Genomic DNA, 18,029 nt, shown 5'->3' with positions numbered 1-18,029 from the left:
AGAAGGTGGCTCACTACGAGAAAGTCTGCACGTCAGATGGGACTCCCCAGTACCTCCCTTACACCCAACCTGAGGGGCTTGTAGACAAGCAGCAGCAGGAGGAGAACCTACTCAGCCACCCATCTTCGCAGCACCCTGACTCATCCCCAGAACCAGATGACCAGGACACTGACCAGGACACTGACCAGGACACTGACCAGGGCACTGACTCAGAAAGCCCTGTCTGGCACAAACCCCACCAACACTTCAGCCTACCCTCCTCGTCCTCCGCCGCTTCTAGTAAAGCTCACAGTAGTCGCCCAAGCTACTCCAGCATGAGGGACAGGCACCAGGAGCACCGTGCAACTCTGGAGCCCAGTCAGCCAATCTGTGAACCCCCCCAGCCAACCCAGTCTGCAGCCAGGCAAGGTGACCGGTCGCCTGGGTCTTCCACCCCCAAGAGGCTGGTGCAGGGAAAACCCCAGAGTGAGTCCAGTCACCACCCATTCAAAGAGCGCCTGGCTGCTCTGGGGAAACTGAAGAGCACAGAGAACCTGCCAGTAGGTGCACAGCCCATGGACAAGAAGGATGTACAAAGTAACGTGGGTAAACCCCCCACCAACAATATTGAGAAAAGCAAGACTGCTGAAAGGCAAGGCGAGAGAACTGGGACAGAGCAGCACAGACATCAGAAATACACTGATTCCCTGGAAGGGAAGCAATACCCCAAAACCAGCCTCTGCAGTCACCCCAGGGTGCCAGGTCCAATACATGAATCAGGCACCAAATCATCAGCTACCCCATCATCCATACCCAAGGCTGAGCAGGAGTCATCATTCTCTCCCCGGATATATGTAGCGAAAGCAGATGGTCCAAAGATCAAGATGGGTACATTATCCTCCAATACAGAGACCTCTTCGGTGGTTAGGAGCTATGGGAAGTGCCCCATCACCCGGAGCCACCACAGTAAAACTACCCCTAGCCCTCAAAACAGCCCCACTAAAGTTTCCTCAAAGTCCCCTTCAAAGGTCGGCCAGGCTTCCTCTTACCCCCGAGGGGTCAGGCCTGCTCACGAGGACCGCGCCCTGGCTCAGAGACACCTGCCCAGGCTGGAGGACAAAAGCAAACTCCTGGCCAGCAAGAAGAAGACCTTCGTCCATGCAGAGAGCTTCCCGCCTCCTCCTCCTCTGCCACCGCGGTCGTCTACTGAAGCCATCATGAAAAACGACAAGAAGCAGTACTTGTCCGGCCCACCAGTGCCCCAGTCGGCCATCGAGCAGAAAGTAATGCGTGGCATCGAGGAGAACATGCTTAAGCTGCAGGAGCAGGACCGGGGCCAGTTGGTTGAGCCCAAGCAAAAGGCTTCCAACGGCATCGCCAGCTGGTTTGGCCTGAGGAAGAGCAAGCTCCCCGCCCTCAGCCGTAAACCAGAAGTGTCCAAGCTCAAGAACAATATGTCATCATCTCCTTCGTCGTCCTCTGCCTCCGGCGGAGGGGCTAAGGACTTTAAGTCAGGTGGGCCCCGGAAGGTGGTGGAGAGCCTGAACATCTCCATGCTGATGGAGAAGGCAGAGGACCTGCGGAAGGCATTGGAGGAGGAGCGGGCATATGTGAACGGGGTCGGGATGGACCGCTCTGGCAGGGGCCACTCCTGTGAGGTGGTGATGGACCAGGCCCAGGGCCAACTGTCACTCATGTACAGAGGAGTGACCGCAGACAACTTCATGCAGCAGCTCCTCAACAGGTAAGAATGATATGTAATCTTAAATTATGTTGCTAAGATTTCATTAAATACATCAGAAGTCTTGCACAAATGTATAATATTGCAGCCATGAGTGTACTGAATGATGATTACAAAATACAGTGCATTCGGGAAGTATTCAGACCCATAGACTTTTTCCACATTTTGTAAAAAATAATTATTATCCTCATCAATCTACACACAATAACCCAAAAATGACAAAGCAAACAGGTTTTTTAGAAAATGTATGCAAATGTGATTAAAAAAAACAGATACCTTATTTACATACAGTACCAATCAAAAGTTTGGACAACTACGCATTCCAGCCTCCGAAGTTGCAGCCCAAATAAATGCTTCAGAGTTCACGTAACAGACACATCTCAACATCAACTGTTCAGAGTAGACTGCGTGAATCAGGCGTTCATGGTCGAATTGCTGCAAAGAAACCACTACTAAAGGACACCAATAATAAGAAGAGACTTGCTTGGGCCAAGAAACACGAGCAATATACATTAGACCAGTTGAAATCTGTTCTTTGGTCTGACCAGTCCAAATTTGATGATCTTCGTGGTTCCCATCTTGAAGCATGGAGGAGGACGTGTGATGGTGTTGAGTGCTTTGTTGGTGACACTGTCAGTGATTTATTTAGAATTCAAGGCACACTTAACCAGCATGGCTGTAACGGCATTCTGCAGCGATACTCCATCCCATCAGGATTGCGCTTAGTCGGACTATCATTTGTTTTTCAACAGGACAATGACCCAACACACCTCCAGGCTGTGTAAGGGCTATTTGACCAAGAACGAGAGTGCTGCATCAGATGACCTGGGCTCCACAATCACCTGACCTTAACCCAATTGAGATGGTTTAGGATGAGTTGGACGGCAGAGTGAAGGAAAAGCAGCCAACAAGTGCTCAGCATGTGTGGGAACTCCTTCAAAACTGTTGGAAAAGCATTCCAGGTGATGCTGGTTGAGAGAATGCCAAGAGTGTGCAAAGCTGTCATCAAGGCAAATTGTGTTTTTTTTAATACATGATTCCATATGTGTAATTTTATAGTGTTGATGTCTTCACTATTATTCTACAATGTAGAAAACCCCTTGAAAGAGTAGGTGTATCCAAACGTTTGATTGGTACTGTAAGTTTTCAAACCCTCGAAATTGAGCTCAGGTGCATTCTGTTTCCATTGATTGTCCTTGACATGTTTCTACAACTTGATTGGAGTCCACCTGTGGTAAATTCAATTGATTGGACATGATTTGGAAAGGCACATTCCTGTCTATATAAGGTCCCACAGTTGACCGTGCATGTCAGAGCAAGCCATAAGGCTTGAAGGAATTGTCAGTAGAGCACCGAGACATGACTGTGTTGAGGCACAGATCTGGGGAATGGTACCTTAATTGAAGGTCCTCAAGAACACAGTGGCCTCCATCATTCTTAAATAGAAGAAGTTTGGAACCACCAAGACTGTTCCAAGAGCTGGCCGCCAGGCCAAACAAGAATTGCCTTGGTCAGAAAGTTTGCGAAGAACCCGATGGTCACTCTCACAGAGCTCCGCAGTTCCTCTGTGGAGATGGGAGAACCTTTCAGAAGGACAACCATCTCTTTGTCACTCCACCAATCAGGTAAAGTGGCCAGACGGAAGCCGCTCTTCAGTAAAAGGCACACGTCAGCCCGCTTGAAGTTTGCTAAAAGGCACCTAAAGAACTCTCAGACCATGGGAAACAAGATTCTCTGGAGTATACCTGGCCATGCTGCTGCTCCAGTTTCAACTTTTCTGCCTTACTATTATTCGACCATGCTGGTCATTTATGAACATTTGAACATCTTGGCCATGTTCTGTTATAATCTCCACCCGGCACAGCCAGAAGAGGACTGGCCACCCCACATAGCCTGCTTCCTCTCTAGGTTTCTTCCTAGGTTTTGGCCTTTCTATGGAGTTTTTCCTAGCCACCGTGCTTCTACACCTGCATTGCTTGCTGTTTGGGGTTTTAGGCTGGGTTTCTGTACAGCACTTTGACATATCAGCTGATGTACGAAGGGCTATATAAATACATTTGATTTGATGAAACCAAGATTGAACTCTTTGGCCTGAATGCCAAGCGTCACGTCTCGAGGAAGTATGGTATGGTGAAGTATGGTGGTGGCAGCAGCATCATGCTTTGGGGATGTTTTTCAGCGGCTGGGACTGGAAACTAGTCTGGATCAAGGGAAAGATCAACAGAGCAAAGTGCCGAGAGATCCTTGATGAAAACCTGCTCAAGAGTGCTCAGGACCTCAGACTGGGTCGAAGGTTCACCTTCCAATAGGACAACTACTCCAAGCACACAGCCAAGACAATGCGGGAGTGGCTTTGGGACAAGTCTTTTCTTGTGTGGCCCAGCCGGAGCCCGGACTTGAACCCGATCGAACATCTCTGGAGAGACCTGAAAATAGCTGTGCAGTGACGCTCCCCATCCAACTTCACAGAGCTAGTGATTATCTGCAGAGAAAAATTTGAGAAACTCCCCAAATACAGACAAGCTTGTAGCGTCACACCCAAGAAGACTCGAGGCTGTAATCGCTGCCAAAGGTGATTCAAAGTACTGAATAAAGGGTCTGAATACTTATGTAAATGTGAAATTTCAGTTTTTTATAAATTCGCAAAAATTCCGTTATGGGGTATTGTGCATAGATTGATGAGGGGGGAAACGATTTAATCCATTTTAGAATAAGGCTGTAACGTAACAAAATGTGGATTAAGTCTGAATACTTTCCTGGATGCACTGTAATTACAAAACTTGCCACAGGGTTAAACTCTTTCTCGTATGATCAAATCGGATCTAATTTGATTAGTATATGTCGAAAACTAGTTCCCCTATGAGTTTGTAACTTCTTCTTTCTTAAGTCCCTCGACGTCTTGTTCTGGAAACAGGGTGGACGAGAGGGGAGCTATACCTACTACCTTTGGAATGGCACACAGACGCCTCTCCTTTGACTCGAAGAGGTCGCGGCCCATCTTCGGTCACCAGAGGGATGGGATCAGCCACACAAAGAGCAGGGACGAGATGGACCAGGTAAACTCTCTTCTCTTTCTCCTCTTATACACTATAGACAAATGAATAAATGACACATCAGGAATATGATTCAATCTTACGTGGAGTGTAACCCTTGTTGTTTCAGGCTTCTGAAATGATTGGCAAGGATGAGGTCACATCAGACGAGAGCTTGGCAGAGTCCATTAGTTCCCAGCACATTACAGGTGAGAGTCATAATAATGTCTGTCATCCATTTCCCTTGACTAACATTCCCCGTCTCCCCCTGACTCTAGTCTCACTTCATTGTTCTTTCCTCAATGTTTAGGTTCTGGTGCATCCATGCGTACCCTCGACAGTGGCATCGGCACGTTCCCTATGCCAGACTATGCCAGTAATGCAGCAGGGAAGAGCATCACTAAGGGGAAGTCACAGGGAGAGCAAGGGTTTTCAGGCTCCCAGGGGAAACATGGGGCCAAGATGAAAGTTTCGCGGAAAGCCCATACGCTGGAGAGAGAGCTGTCATCTCTGGATGAAGTCAACCCATCTATCCTGTATGGCTCAGGACTGGAGGGAAAAGGTCCCAACATGCACCTGTCCAGCACCATCCATGAGGGTCAGCTTGGAATCTTGGACTTTGTATTCCCATAGGACTTGTTGTGTTCCCATATAGACCATTTCAATGCTGACATTTGACATTAGTGGTTTACATTTACATTTACATTTAAGTCATTTAGCAGACGCTCTTAGATATGGTTGCGTAAGTTTGATCAGTTCTGCAAAACCAACATTTTGTGTGTTATTGAAACTGAGGACTAACTATTCACACAAGCTTAAATCTTGAAACAAAACAGTTAAGAGTTAAGAGTTAAGCTCTGTTTTTACATCTTGAATTACATTTGTTCTTATGTAGACATTGATGCCTACGGGGCTCATATGCAAAATCCCCCAACCAAGGACTGGACCTTTCCCAACCTGAAAGGCTCTGCAGGAGTCAGTGATGTTTACCTGGATGTGCAGGGAGACCCAGGCAGCCAGAGGACACCCTCCAGAAGGGTGAGTGAGTCAGCGAGCTGAGTTAATCTCCATCGTAACAAGAAATGTAGTACTCTGTGCTGACATGTGCCAACTTTCTCATCTACAGTGAAAAATGAAATGACGAAAGCTCCTCTCTTTATTAATATTTTAAGAGATGAGGCTGATAGAAAGACAGCTGGGGCCTTGATCACTTGTCTGTCAGTTGTCATCCCTTGTCAGCACTTTATACCATAGTCCCATTAGCTGACATTATTATCCTCAGATTCTGCCCTCCAACAAGAGAGAGAGAGGGAAGGAGGGATGAAGCTGAGTGCAATGTTAGTTATCTGCATTTAGATTGAAAGACGCCTAACTCCTCATGCCACTTCTCAGGGATGGGGATGGGGGAGGTGGGGGTTGCTGTGGAAACTAAATGGAGAAGGGGTTTTGACGAGTGATAGGAAGTTCAGCTTACTGACTGATCTTTTCAACTCGTTCAGCCACTCCCCGTCTCCCCCTGACTCGTTTCGTTCTCGTTCATTCAATTCAGTAATGCCCAGAGCACTCAGGACCCCCTACAGGCGAATGATGAACTGAAAACTCGAAAGGGTCATGATTCTGCAAGCCCCTCTTTCACCATAAGGGGCTTATTGGAGCAGTTATTTGTGACAGAGACTTGTAAAAGTGTGTTTTAAACAATGTACATATGTGATAGCTAGGCATAAAATAACATTATTTCTTGATTCCTTTGAAACGAGGTCTAGTTGTGGCCGCAACCAGACTAGATTGTGAAAGATTTTTGGTGGAATGCTTGACTGCCGAGAGGGTGTTAAGCACAGTATCGTAATCAATTAATTGTATTCATTCTTGCACCATGAGGTCGATTATCAGTTCTAAACTTGCATTTTTCTTCTCTATGCTGCCTGTGCGCACATATGATAGACAGTAGTTGGTCGGAGCATTCTGGAGCCGGTGAGCTGGAGGAGCATGTATCAGTCCTGCTGTAGGCATGGGTGTAGGCACTGGGGAGCCATGCCCACCTAATCAGATTGAGCAAAAAATATTGTGTGTGTGTATGCACAGTACCAGTCAATAGTTTTGACACACCTACTTTATTTATTTTTACTATTTTCTACAGTAGCCACCCTTTGCCTTGATGACAGCTTTGCACACTCTTGGCATTCTCTCAACCAGCTTCATGAGGTAGTCAACTGGAATGCATTTCAATTAACAGGTGTGCCTTGTTAAAAGTTCATTTGTGGAATTTCTTTCCTTAATGTCTTAGAGCCAATCAGTTATGTTGTGACAAGGTAGGGGTGACATACAGCCCTATTTGGTAAAAGACCAAGTCCATCATTACTTTAAGACATGAAGGTCCGTCAATCCTCTCGGCAGTCAAGAATTCCGCCAAAAATGTTTCACAATCTAGTCCGATTGCGGCCGCAACTAGACCTTGTTTCAAAGGAATCAAGAAATAATCTTATTTTATGCCTAGTTATCACAAATGTACATTGTTTAAAACACACTTTTACAAGTCTCAGTCATAATGAACGAGGCACAATCATGTCTCTCAAGTCAAAAAGAGTTTTGACTAACTTGTTTTTGACTCTCTCCATTTAAATGGGCAGCCTGGACTGAAATGCACAGCAAGTTCCCTCCAGACACTCATTTGCTTTTCTTAAGAAGTTACAACAAGAAAGTTCATGGGGGGGGGGCAATGACCCATTCAAACTCCAACCCACCATTCAGAGTATGTTTTTTTTCTCCCATTTTTGGAAAGATTTTCCAGCAATAAATTATTCTAACAGTTGCACAAAGAAATATGTGCATTTTCTCAGCAACAGTGTGTTTCAAACAAACGGTCTTTTTGCAAATAAAGAGCTGTGCATAACGACCTAGCTAGTGCATATAAGAATCACTTCGTCGTATAACTTTTCATGTACCGATTTTAATGGTTTTGTCTCAAAGACCTGCGAAATATGGCAAGTTTGCCCACTCATCTTGGCACGTGCTCACAGATACAGTGGAGAGGGTACATGTTGAGGTAATGAAATAAAAGCTAGATCATTTTTATTTGTCAATTGGCAGTTAAGCAGGGATCATCACGTCACCACCATACAAGTTAAGACCCTCGATATTTATTGGAAAGGAGCATCAATCTTATGACAGTGCACATTCACCACCATGTGAAGTTCATATAGCTTATTTGATCGGTAGCCTAATAAACTGTGCATGCTTTTCCAAGTCGTATTGGCAGGACCACACAACATAGCATTACGTGACTGCAAATTTATCAACAATTGCAATGTCAACAATATTCAATGCAAAAAAAAGAAATATTCACTGCCTTTTGTCGCATGATCTATTTCACCAACAAAAAAATGATCTACTCATGTGAAATATATTTTTGATGTCATTTAGGAAATTTACTGACATTAGGCCTGTTGTGAGTTTTTAAAAAATCCAATAGGTAGTTTACTACCATAAAAATGGTTGGCTGGAAACATGGTTACTGACAAAAGCATTTATTGAAGTGGCAGTTATAAATGCATGTTTCCCTTCAACCTGGTAAATTTCACATCAAAAGTAAAATAATTAACTATAGCATCCTTCTGATCCCTGTCTATCCCTACCATCCATATCCTCCCCTTTTCCCCCATCCACCCTCCCCCTTCTTCATGTGCCCACCTTTCCTCTCCTCCAAGAGTTTGAAACAGTGTGTCCCCCAGGGCCCCCTGGCTGCTGACCCATGCAGCCTCCCCTTGCCACCCCAGACGGGGCTCAGCACACGGGGTAAGGGGAGGATGCCCAGTGCCCCAGAGGTGGGGAAGGACGGAGGGCTGGAGCTGGTGAAGGAGAGACCAGAAGATATCATGTCCCCGAGAGAGACGCCCGAATCCCTCAGTGACTCCCTCTACGACAGCCTGTCCTCCTGTGGCAGCCAGGGTTGACAGGCCCAAGGGCCCATGGACAAAGAGGGGAGCAGAGAGAGAGGCGGACCGACCGACACCCTTTAAACCCCTGCTATGAGGCACACCCATCCCTTCTTGTAGTGGTGGGGCCAGCCCCTGAGGCAGACGGAGTTGAAGTACCTCCTCCCTCTTCCACATACACCTCTTTCTGCCGACCCTCTCTGTGTTACTGAGATCTGGTTAATACTGCTGGAAAACTCACCCTCAGGTTGACTGATGTTCACATACATCATTTGAGGAACTAGGCTGAGAATTGGACACCGTTGTCCTCCAAGCAACAAGCATCATAGGACAGACCAGCGCAACTCAAATGTACACACAGACACATATACAGTTGAAGTCGGAAGTTTACATACACCTTAGCCAAATACATTTCAACTCCGTTTTTCACAATTCCTGACATTTAATCCTAGTAACAATTCCCTATCTTAGGTCAGTTAGAATCACCACTTTATTTTAAGAATGTGAAATGTCAGAATAATAGAGAGAATGATTTATTACAGATTTTGTTTCTTTCATCACATTCCCAGTGGGTCAGAAGTTTACATACACTCAGTTAGTATTTGGTAGCATTGCCTTTAAATTGTTTAACTTGGATCAAACGTTGAAGGGAGCCTTCCTCAAGCTTCCCACAATAAATGGGTTCATTTTGGCCCATTCCTCCTGACAGAGCTGGTGTAACTGAGTCAGGTTTGTAGGCTTCCTTGCTCACACAAGCTTTTTCAGTTCTGCCCACAAAATTTCTATAGAATTGAGGTCAGGGCTTTGTGATGGCCACTCAAATACCCTGACTTTGTTGTCCTTAAGACATTTTGCCACAGCTTTGGAAGTATGCTTGGGGTCATTGTCCATTTGGAAGACCCATTTGCGACCAAGCTTTAACTTCTTGACTGATGTCTTGAGATGTTGCTTCAATATATCTACATAATTTTTCTTCGTGATATATTTTGTGAAGTGCACCAGTCCCTCTTGCAGCAAAGCACCCCCACAACATGATGCTGCCACTGCTACCCTTGTGCTTCACGGTTGAGATGGTGTTCTTCGGCTTGCAAGCATCCCCCTTTTTCCTCCAAACATAACGATGGTCATTATGGCCAAACGGTTACATTTTTCTTTAATCAGACCAGAGAACATTTCTCCAAAAAGTACGATCTTTGTCCCCATGTGCAGTTGCAAACCGTAGTCTGGCTTTTTTAATGGCGGTTTTGGAGCAGTGGCTTCTTCCTTGCTGTGCGGCCTTTCAGGTTATGTTGATATAGGACTCGTTTTACTGTGGATATAGATACTTTTGTACCTGTTTTCTCCAGCATCTTCACAAGGTCCTTTGCACTTTTCACACCAAAGTACGTACACCTCAAGGAGACAGAACGCATCTCCTTCCGATGCGGTCTGCGTGGTCCCATGGTGTTTATACTGGCATACTATTGTTTATACAGATGAACTTGTGGTACCTTCAGGTGTTTGGAAATTGCTCCCAAGGATGAACCAGACTTGAGGTCTACAAAACTACAAAAAAAAATTCTGAGGTCTTGGCTGATTTCTTTTGATTTTCTCATGATGTCAAGCAGAGGTACTGAGTTTGAAGGTAGGCCTTGAAATACATCCACAGGTACACCTCCATTTGACTTAAATGATGTCAATTAGCCTATCAGAAGCTTCTAAAGCCATGACATAATTTTCTGGAATTTTCCAAGCTGTTTAAAGGCACAATCAAATTAGTGTATGTGAACTTCTGACCCACTGGAATTGTGATTCAGTGAATTATAAGTGAAATAATCTGTCTGTAAACAATTGTTGGAAAAATTACTTGTCATGCACAAATTAGATATCCTAACCCACTTGCCAAAACGATGGTTTGTTAACAAGAAATTTGTGGAGTGGTTGAAAATCAAGTTTTAATGACTCCAACTTAAATGTATGTAAACTTCCGACTTCAACTGTACACACACACAGTAGGGTTGGGCGGTATCCAGATTGTCATACCGGGATATTTGGTAATATTGGCACTGGACACAAGGGGCACTATTTTCAAACCCCACTAAGCCTAATTTGAAGGTTAGCAATGCTAACAAGTACATGTCAAGTCCCATAGAGAATGCTAACTAAATGCTAATGAGCACTTTGCGAACATTTTATACAGTCTCTGACCTAAACTATTTTCAGGACAGTTATCCCAGCTCATAAAGTTATATGCTTCTCACAATTTGCTACATGCACAAAACAAACATTATAAAGCAAGGCTCTTGATCCAGGATGGGATTCTCTACTGTTACTGGCAAGTTACTGGCAAATCGTTATAAGATATCTAGCTGGCAAACATTTAGTTGTGAATTTAATACTTTAACTAGATGGCGTGTGCTGCACAATAGTGAGTGACTCACAAGGCTTCGGTCATTGTGTGCTTGTAAACAAACACCACGTGTCTGGGTACTACCACTAAGCTTCATAATGAATAATTATGTAACAGGTGAAATGAAGAATTTCGACTGTATTGAAAAACCATCCCGTGGCTATTTCCAAATACCCCGGTATACGGTATACTGCCCAAGCCTAACACACACCAATGAGATGCATGGAAAAAACATCACCTAGTTCGAGACAGCCACACGCTCACTATGGCCTGGATCTGAAGAATCGTTGTTAAATCATGTAACTGGGATCATTGGTCCCCAAGAAGTGGCTGGTATCAGGGGTTTATCTTGTCTGCCCTGGATGTAGACATGTTTCGTTCACATAGAACTGGGTTGCCTTTAACGCCAGAAAAAATAACATGTTACCGTCCATTAAATGTGATGCAATGTGGTGATCGATCATAAATATGTCATAGACTTCCATGGTTTCAGTCGTAATGTTTTTTTTTTTAAGCTGTTGTGCTTTGTCATATGTTATATATCATGTTACTTTAACCCTTTACACTCATACACGTATACGGGTTGAAAATAGCAGAGTTGGGCACTGATAAACGCCTCAATTGGAATGCAGTGGCTGTAAAGTAACATGCTAGACATAACGTCAGAGCTCTGGCTCTGTGCTTGACAGTGCTGTATGGGTTTTGACTGACAGCCATTCTGAACTTGAGCACCACCCTCGACAAGAAGTTGCCCCCATCCCTCGTGCTAATTGGGCAACCTTTGCACATTTTTGTTGTCTGAGTGAGGGAAATTCTGTAAATGAAGAGGACTCGATGTATTTTGAAAGATGGATTATAATAAATACAGCTTTGATGTCATACAAGCAAGCCAAACACCCATGAATCCAAATGTGCACTTCACATTTCCATAGGATAAAACTCATGTCATATACAGTGTTAACGTTTAGGATCAAGATGTTTGATGTACAGTTACAAGATGTTCTGAACAGAATAAACCTATGTTTTGTCTATTGTGTAGAAAATGTCACAGCACACGAACTCATGACTCCTTTCGATGCGCACCAAAATGACCATCTGTTTCCCTGAATTTCATTGTAAAACCCTAACACTGTAATGTTGTATTTTATAACTTTTCTAGTCATGTTGGTAATAGAATAAGCTTTCAAATGATGCCCACCTGACCCAGATTGCAATTTATAATGAACTGTTTTTGGATTGCATTAACAACAACCGTAATTGTGTGAGGGAGGGGATGCGGGGTTGCGTTCCAACCTAAACAACTACAAATGTGCTTGCTTTAGTTCCTGAACGGCACAGCTAGGAGAGCTCACATAGCACCTTTATAGTTGAAGACTCTTATTTGAGTAATAAAAGTGCATTGAAATGACTTAGGAACTGTGCACACTCTGGAGAGGTGTGTAGCCACTCAAACCATTGTCATTGTTTTGTCTTATGTTGCACCCAGCCCACAATTTCCAGGAATATTCTTATCATGTTACTGAATGTATCCAGAGTGTTTTCAGATTTCGTTCTCAACGAATGCAGCTAAAAGTAAAATGCTCATATAATCGAGTGTAATGTTTGGTTTCGGTCTTGTGTCAGATGAACTGTTGTCCTCACCTTGGGCCAACTAATTTCCCATAATCTTCAAACTGTTCCCTTTCACTTGCTACCATTTTGCTATGCATTTCATATTTCTTCTGTAAGAAATATTTAAATTAGGCCAATTCCCATGAGTGTAAAGGGTTAAGTTTTGTGTGTGTGTGGGGATGTATGAGTGTATGTGAGTGAGACTTAATGCAGTGTCTCCATGATAGCTTTGACCAGTTTCCCTGAAGCTGCCATATACTGTACTGTATCACAACTTACTGTAACACTGACAAAGAAATCGACCTAACATCTGAACTAACAGAAAGTGGCGGATCAAGACAACAGCCATTATATTAGCCTTATGACCAGATATTACCTAGTAGTGTATGTGTTATGGACAATGACATTCTAAGAATCTCAACCAAGAGTCAAATGTTTTACATGTGTTTGATCCATTGTCAGACTGTTTTACGTAGTGAAACAGTTATGTCAGGAATAATGCCATTATAACAGCATTATAAAGGCAGCCGGTGACTGCCACCATTAAAAATGTAGTTCTCAACTGAGCTGCCATTTAATACTCAAAATGAGAGTTTTGACATGCTGAAAGTAACAGGACTCATCCACCTTTTATACTGACTATAAACTGAGTTTGCATACATGGGCCAGGATTCAATCCAAGGCGTGTTCAAGAACAGCGTAACTTTTAAAGATAATGCATGCTTTATCTGACATGTACAGTGTTAACCATGAATGCGATCTCTGTGAACATCGGGGAAATGCCTTTAAAAGGTGCATTGTCGACTGCTTAGTCCACAGCTCTGAAACTCACCTTGGATTGAATCCCTGCTATAGTCTTCTGACATTTCGTTTGGCACAGGGTCCATCTTTATTCTGCCAGAAAAACGATAACCCTACTTTGGGTCCACAAAATGCTCCTCTAAAGCAAAAAGATATATGTAGGCCTTCCTTGTGAAGGATTAACATAGAGTAGTTACTTACTTCTGCAATATGGGCCAATGTTTGCCTAAACAGACACACATTCAATCAATTTACAGTTGGCCAATTAAGACAACATATGTGCTATTCAATCACTAGTGCTGTACTGCAGATGATACACTAAAGTGTTTAGGTAGGCTTACAGATGTTTGTTGCAGAAGGAAGAGTATTGTGTTTCTACACACATTTAGCATTTGTTAGAATCTGAGGTTATGCTAATGGAGAAGTGCTGTATGTAAATGTGTTTTAAATTCCCTCTGGCTGCCAAAAACATGTTTTTTTTATGTTCAACTGTGGGTCGTTTCAGGTTGTGGCAACCCTGTCTGTGGCTAAACACCTATCGCTTTTTTTTGATACAGTTTCATTCTTCTTTTTGCGAACAGAATATAAACTGATAGGAGATCCTAGCCCATTAGGGAACTTTACTGCTTCTCAAATGGCACCCTATTCCCTAAATATAGTGCACTACTTTTGTCAAAAGAAGTGCACTATAGGGAATGGGGATCCATTTGGGACACACACCTTGTTTAAACGCCCAGTTCAGAACAGCACCGAGACACTAAGAAGGACATGGACTCCTCCCTCCCTTCCTGCCTATGTACTTGATTATGTCCTCATAAGTACACTGAACAAAAATATAAATGCAACATGTGGGTTGTTTTCATGAGCTGAAATAAAAGATCCCCGAAATGTGCCATACGCACAAACGCATACGCATATTCCTCAAATATGTTTACATCCTGTTAGTGAGCATTTCTCCTATGCCAAGATAATCCATCCACCTGACAATTGTGGCATATCAAGAAGATTATTAAACAGCATGATCATTACACAGGTGCACCTCGTACTGGAGACAATAAAAATACACTCCTAAATGTGCAGTTTTGTAACACAACACAATGCCACAGATGTCTTAAGTTTTGAGGGAGCGTACTATTGGCATGCTGACTGCAGGAATGTCCACCAGAGCTGTTGGCAGATAATTTAATGTTAATTTCTCTACCATAGGCAATGTTGTTTTAGAGAATCTGTCAGTACGTCCAACCGGACTCACAACCGCAGACCACGTGTAGTATGGTGTCACGTGGGTGAGCGGTTTGCTGATGTCAACAGAGTGCCCCATGGTGGGATTATGATATGGGCAGGCATAAGCTACGGACAAAAAACACAATTGCATTTTATCAATGACAATTTGAATGCACAGAGATAATGTGACAAGATCCTGAGGCCCATTGTCATCGCCTCATGATGATAATGCACAGCCCCATGTCACAAGGATCTGTACATGTAAATAGTTCCTGAAAGCGTCCCAGTTCTTCCATTGCCTGCATACTCATCAGACATGTCACCCAATGAGCATGTTTGGGATGCTCTGGATCAACATGTACAACATTGTATTCTAGTTCCTGCCTATATCCAGCAACTTTGCACAGCCATTTTTTCTAACTGTTATTTAACTAGGCAAGTCAGTTAAGAACAAATTCTTATTTTCATTGACAGCCTAGGAACATTTAACTGTTCAGGGGCAGAACAGCATATTTTTACCTTGTCAGCTCTGGGATTCGATCTTGCAACCTTTTGGTTACTAGTCCAACACTCTAACCACTAGGCTATCTGCCATCCCATTGAAGATGAGTGGAACAACATTCCACAGGCTACAATCAACGGCCTGATCAACTCTCTGTGAAGGAGATGTGTCATGCTACATGAGGCAAATGGTGGTCACACCAGATATAGACTGATTTTCTGATCCATGTCCCTACCTTTCTTTAAAGGTGACCAACAGATGCATATCTGTTTACACAGTAATGTGAAATCCATAGATTAGGGCCTAATTAATTATTTTCAATTTACTGATTTCCTTATATGAACTGGATGTCATAAGGTGAATGCACCAATTTGTAAGTCGCTCTGGATAAGAGCGTCTGCTAAATGACTTAAATGTAATGTAAATGTAATTCAGTAAAATATTTGAAATGGTTGCTTGTTGCATTTTATATATTTGTTCAGTATAGGTCCATCCACTTCAACTTCATAACTCCCCAGAAACTCCTTCAGGGATAAGACATCCGTGTGCTTCCAAACTCTGAGCTTTCAGAAGCAAGTGATCTTTCAAAACGGACATGAATTTGACCTTTTTCTCGTTGAAAATTATTCATAATCCCACTTTGAACCTTGCCTTTCCACTAGCTCCCTCCTCTCCCCTTTCTGAGTTAAAAAAAACTACTCTGTTATACTATGAAAATGGAGATCTGACTGTTACTGTATAGACAGTCCTCTGTGAGAACAGATATATTTCAGTTGAAGAGGTAGTCTTCCAGAATATCTGCTACCGTCCCACCCTTTCAAGACCTTCTGGTTTATGTCAAAATGAAAACAAGGGTTTGACATGAAGGCCATTCGCTTTACAATCATCTCATAAAACATCCTGTGTTCTACGTTGCGGACAAACCCCCCAAAACATGGGTCATGCCCCGGTCAGGAGTCTTAGCAACACCACGTACAATAACCATGCCAATGCTGACTAGTATGGAGTGGCGTGGCGATGTCGTGGAATCTTTACTTAGTACGTTTGCTTTATGGACTCGCTATTTATCTCTATCTGTTGTATTTATGTACTTGTTTATTTTTTAGGTCAAATCATACTGAAATGAAATTTTTGTTTCTGTTGAGTCATTGACGTTATTGCTGTTTTTATTCTGATAGCCGTTATTTTTGTACTATACTCTTATTTTATTCTATTGAGTGAAAGGTTGTTACTTTCATCAGAGGCCTGTCTTTTGTTCTGTTGTCTGGGGTATTCTCATTTTATTACTCATGTATTTGTAAATAGTATTTCAAGGTGTTATGTACATAGAATTTCCACCAGATCTCAAATGAAGCCATAAACCGTAATGTATTTTATCAAGGCAGTAAAAACACAATGATGATGATTATGTTCATTTTGTCTCTAAAAACAAATGCAAGAACCCAACAAATAAAAATCTCTCTGAGCTCGCTTGACATTCTTCATTTATTCATTGAAGACTATTGATTGAAAAGCTAACCTGCTATGTATATAATATCCACAAAGCATCAGAGCCTGCTATTTTGACACAAACAAAACGTTCTTGCTGTTTCAATACTCTGCATATGCAATACTCTGGATTAGGGTTGAGTCGGGGTTAAACATAAGGCTAGGGTTAGTGTTATGTCAAGTTATGGTTGTGGTTGAGGCTAGAGTTAACGTTGAACCGGGTTGTGGCCATGAAGCTGATGTTAGGGTTGTGGTTGAGGCTAGGGTTAGAGTTGAACCGGGATGTTGACATGAAGCTAGTGTTAGGATTGTGGTTAGAGCTAGGTTTCAGGTTGCAAAGGAAAGGTATATTCCCTTGAAGTTTACCAGTAAACTACCAGAATATTGGTATTTTTCAGCAACAAAAATGATTTTATCAGATGACATCTAGTGATCTTTTTGGGTACTTCCGATTATTACATTTGACATTTTAACCATTTAACAGACAATTTGGGGATTCGAACCAGCGACCTTGCAGTTATTGGCACAACGTTCCTAACAGTGAGACACCTGTGATAATGATCACAAAAATACAACGGCAAAGCTGTAAAACACTAAACTAAATATAAACCATCAACTTAGTGAATACCATCGTTTTTTAATATGAGGGTTTCAGCATGAAATATTGTATCTTCTTTTTTTTTACACACTTAATTATTTTACTATGTTCATATCTTTGTTGTAAATGTTTTGTTACCAAACTGGTGGCACTTGTGAAAAGTCAATAGTCTGCATAGTTAATTGAAAATAATGGCAGTATTTCATTAAAATTACTTATGGTAAATTACCTGTATCTTTGCAACCCTGATTGGGGTTAAACCAGGATGTGGACATGAAGCTAGGATTGTCACGAATCCAAGGCAATACAATATTACAGAGAGCAAGTTAATTCTCACATCTCGGAAAATATTTGTAATGTACTTCTTGTTGACAAAATTTGTGCTGATGTTGGGGGTTTTGAGCTAGAGCCCAATAGACTCCCATTCACTCCTTGAAGGAGAGTGCTCCTTGTCCCAGAATCGCCCAGAATGCACCATGCGGTCCATTGACGTAGCATGGGCAACAATTCCCATTTTCTCAAAAGTATATCTGCCATTGAGAATGTTAGACCCCACTCTGTGGGGCAAATCGATCTGCAGGTTGTACATTGTGAGATTGTGGACCCCTATATTTAGGTGATTTTACTGCTAACTAGCTACTTCACATGATGATATTGTATTTGGTATTATTGTGTGGCTATGTTTGCTAGCTAGCTACCTAGCCCGCCCATAGCGAGAGCATTGCATTGTTG

At 42.8% G+C, this 18,029-nt stretch overlaps 1 protein-coding gene across 2 annotated transcripts; it reads left to right on the top strand.

Moving 5' to 3' along the window:
- Nucleotides 1-307: 307 nt before the first annotated feature.
- On the top strand, nt 308-9,150 carry LOC124002434 (nck-associated protein 5-like). 2 transcript variants are annotated; one of them, XM_046309800.1, is made up of 6 exons: nt 308-1,723; nt 4,635-4,776; nt 4,883-4,961; nt 5,063-5,350; nt 5,648-5,790; nt 8,457-9,150. In XM_046309800.1, the coding sequence occupies exons 1-6, from the start codon at nt 315-317 to the stop codon at nt 8,700-8,702; spliced, it is 2,307 nt and encodes a 768-aa protein (XP_046165756.1). In that variant the 5' UTR covers nt 308-314; the 3' UTR covers nt 8,703-9,150. The 2 variants fall into 2 exon arrangements, with proteins under 2 accessions (XP_046165756.1, XP_046165755.1); XM_046309799.1 differs by having other exon boundaries at nt 4,608-4,776.
- Nucleotides 9,151-18,029: the final 8,879 nt, after the last annotated feature.

Source organism: Oncorhynchus gorbuscha, linkage group LG18 (assembly GCF_021184085.1).
Source record: "Oncorhynchus gorbuscha isolate QuinsamMale2020 ecotype Even-year linkage group LG18, OgorEven_v1.0, whole genome shotgun sequence".
Lineage (NCBI taxonomy): Eukaryota > Metazoa > Chordata > Actinopteri > Salmoniformes > Salmonidae > Oncorhynchus > Oncorhynchus gorbuscha.
Note: the sequence above shows the minus strand (reverse complement) of the source record. Positions and strands in the feature narration are given on the sequence as shown.

What these genes read in the sequence shown, in the direction of transcription:
- LOC124002434 (XM_046309799.1), top strand. Translation starts at nt 315, where the DNA reads ATGAGGGACAGGCACCAGGAGCACCGTGCAACTCTGGAGCCCAGTCAG. An exon ending in ATGCAGCAGCTCCTCAACAG is followed by an intron (nt 1,724 to 4,607) that starts GTAAGAATGATA and finishes TTCTTTCTTAAG; the next exon opens with TCCCTCGACGTCTTGTTCTG. An exon ending in AGAGGACACCCTCCAGAAGG is followed by an intron (nt 5,791 to 8,456) that starts GTGAGTGAGTCA and finishes CTCTCCTCCAAG; the next exon opens with AGTTTGAAACAGTGTGTCCC.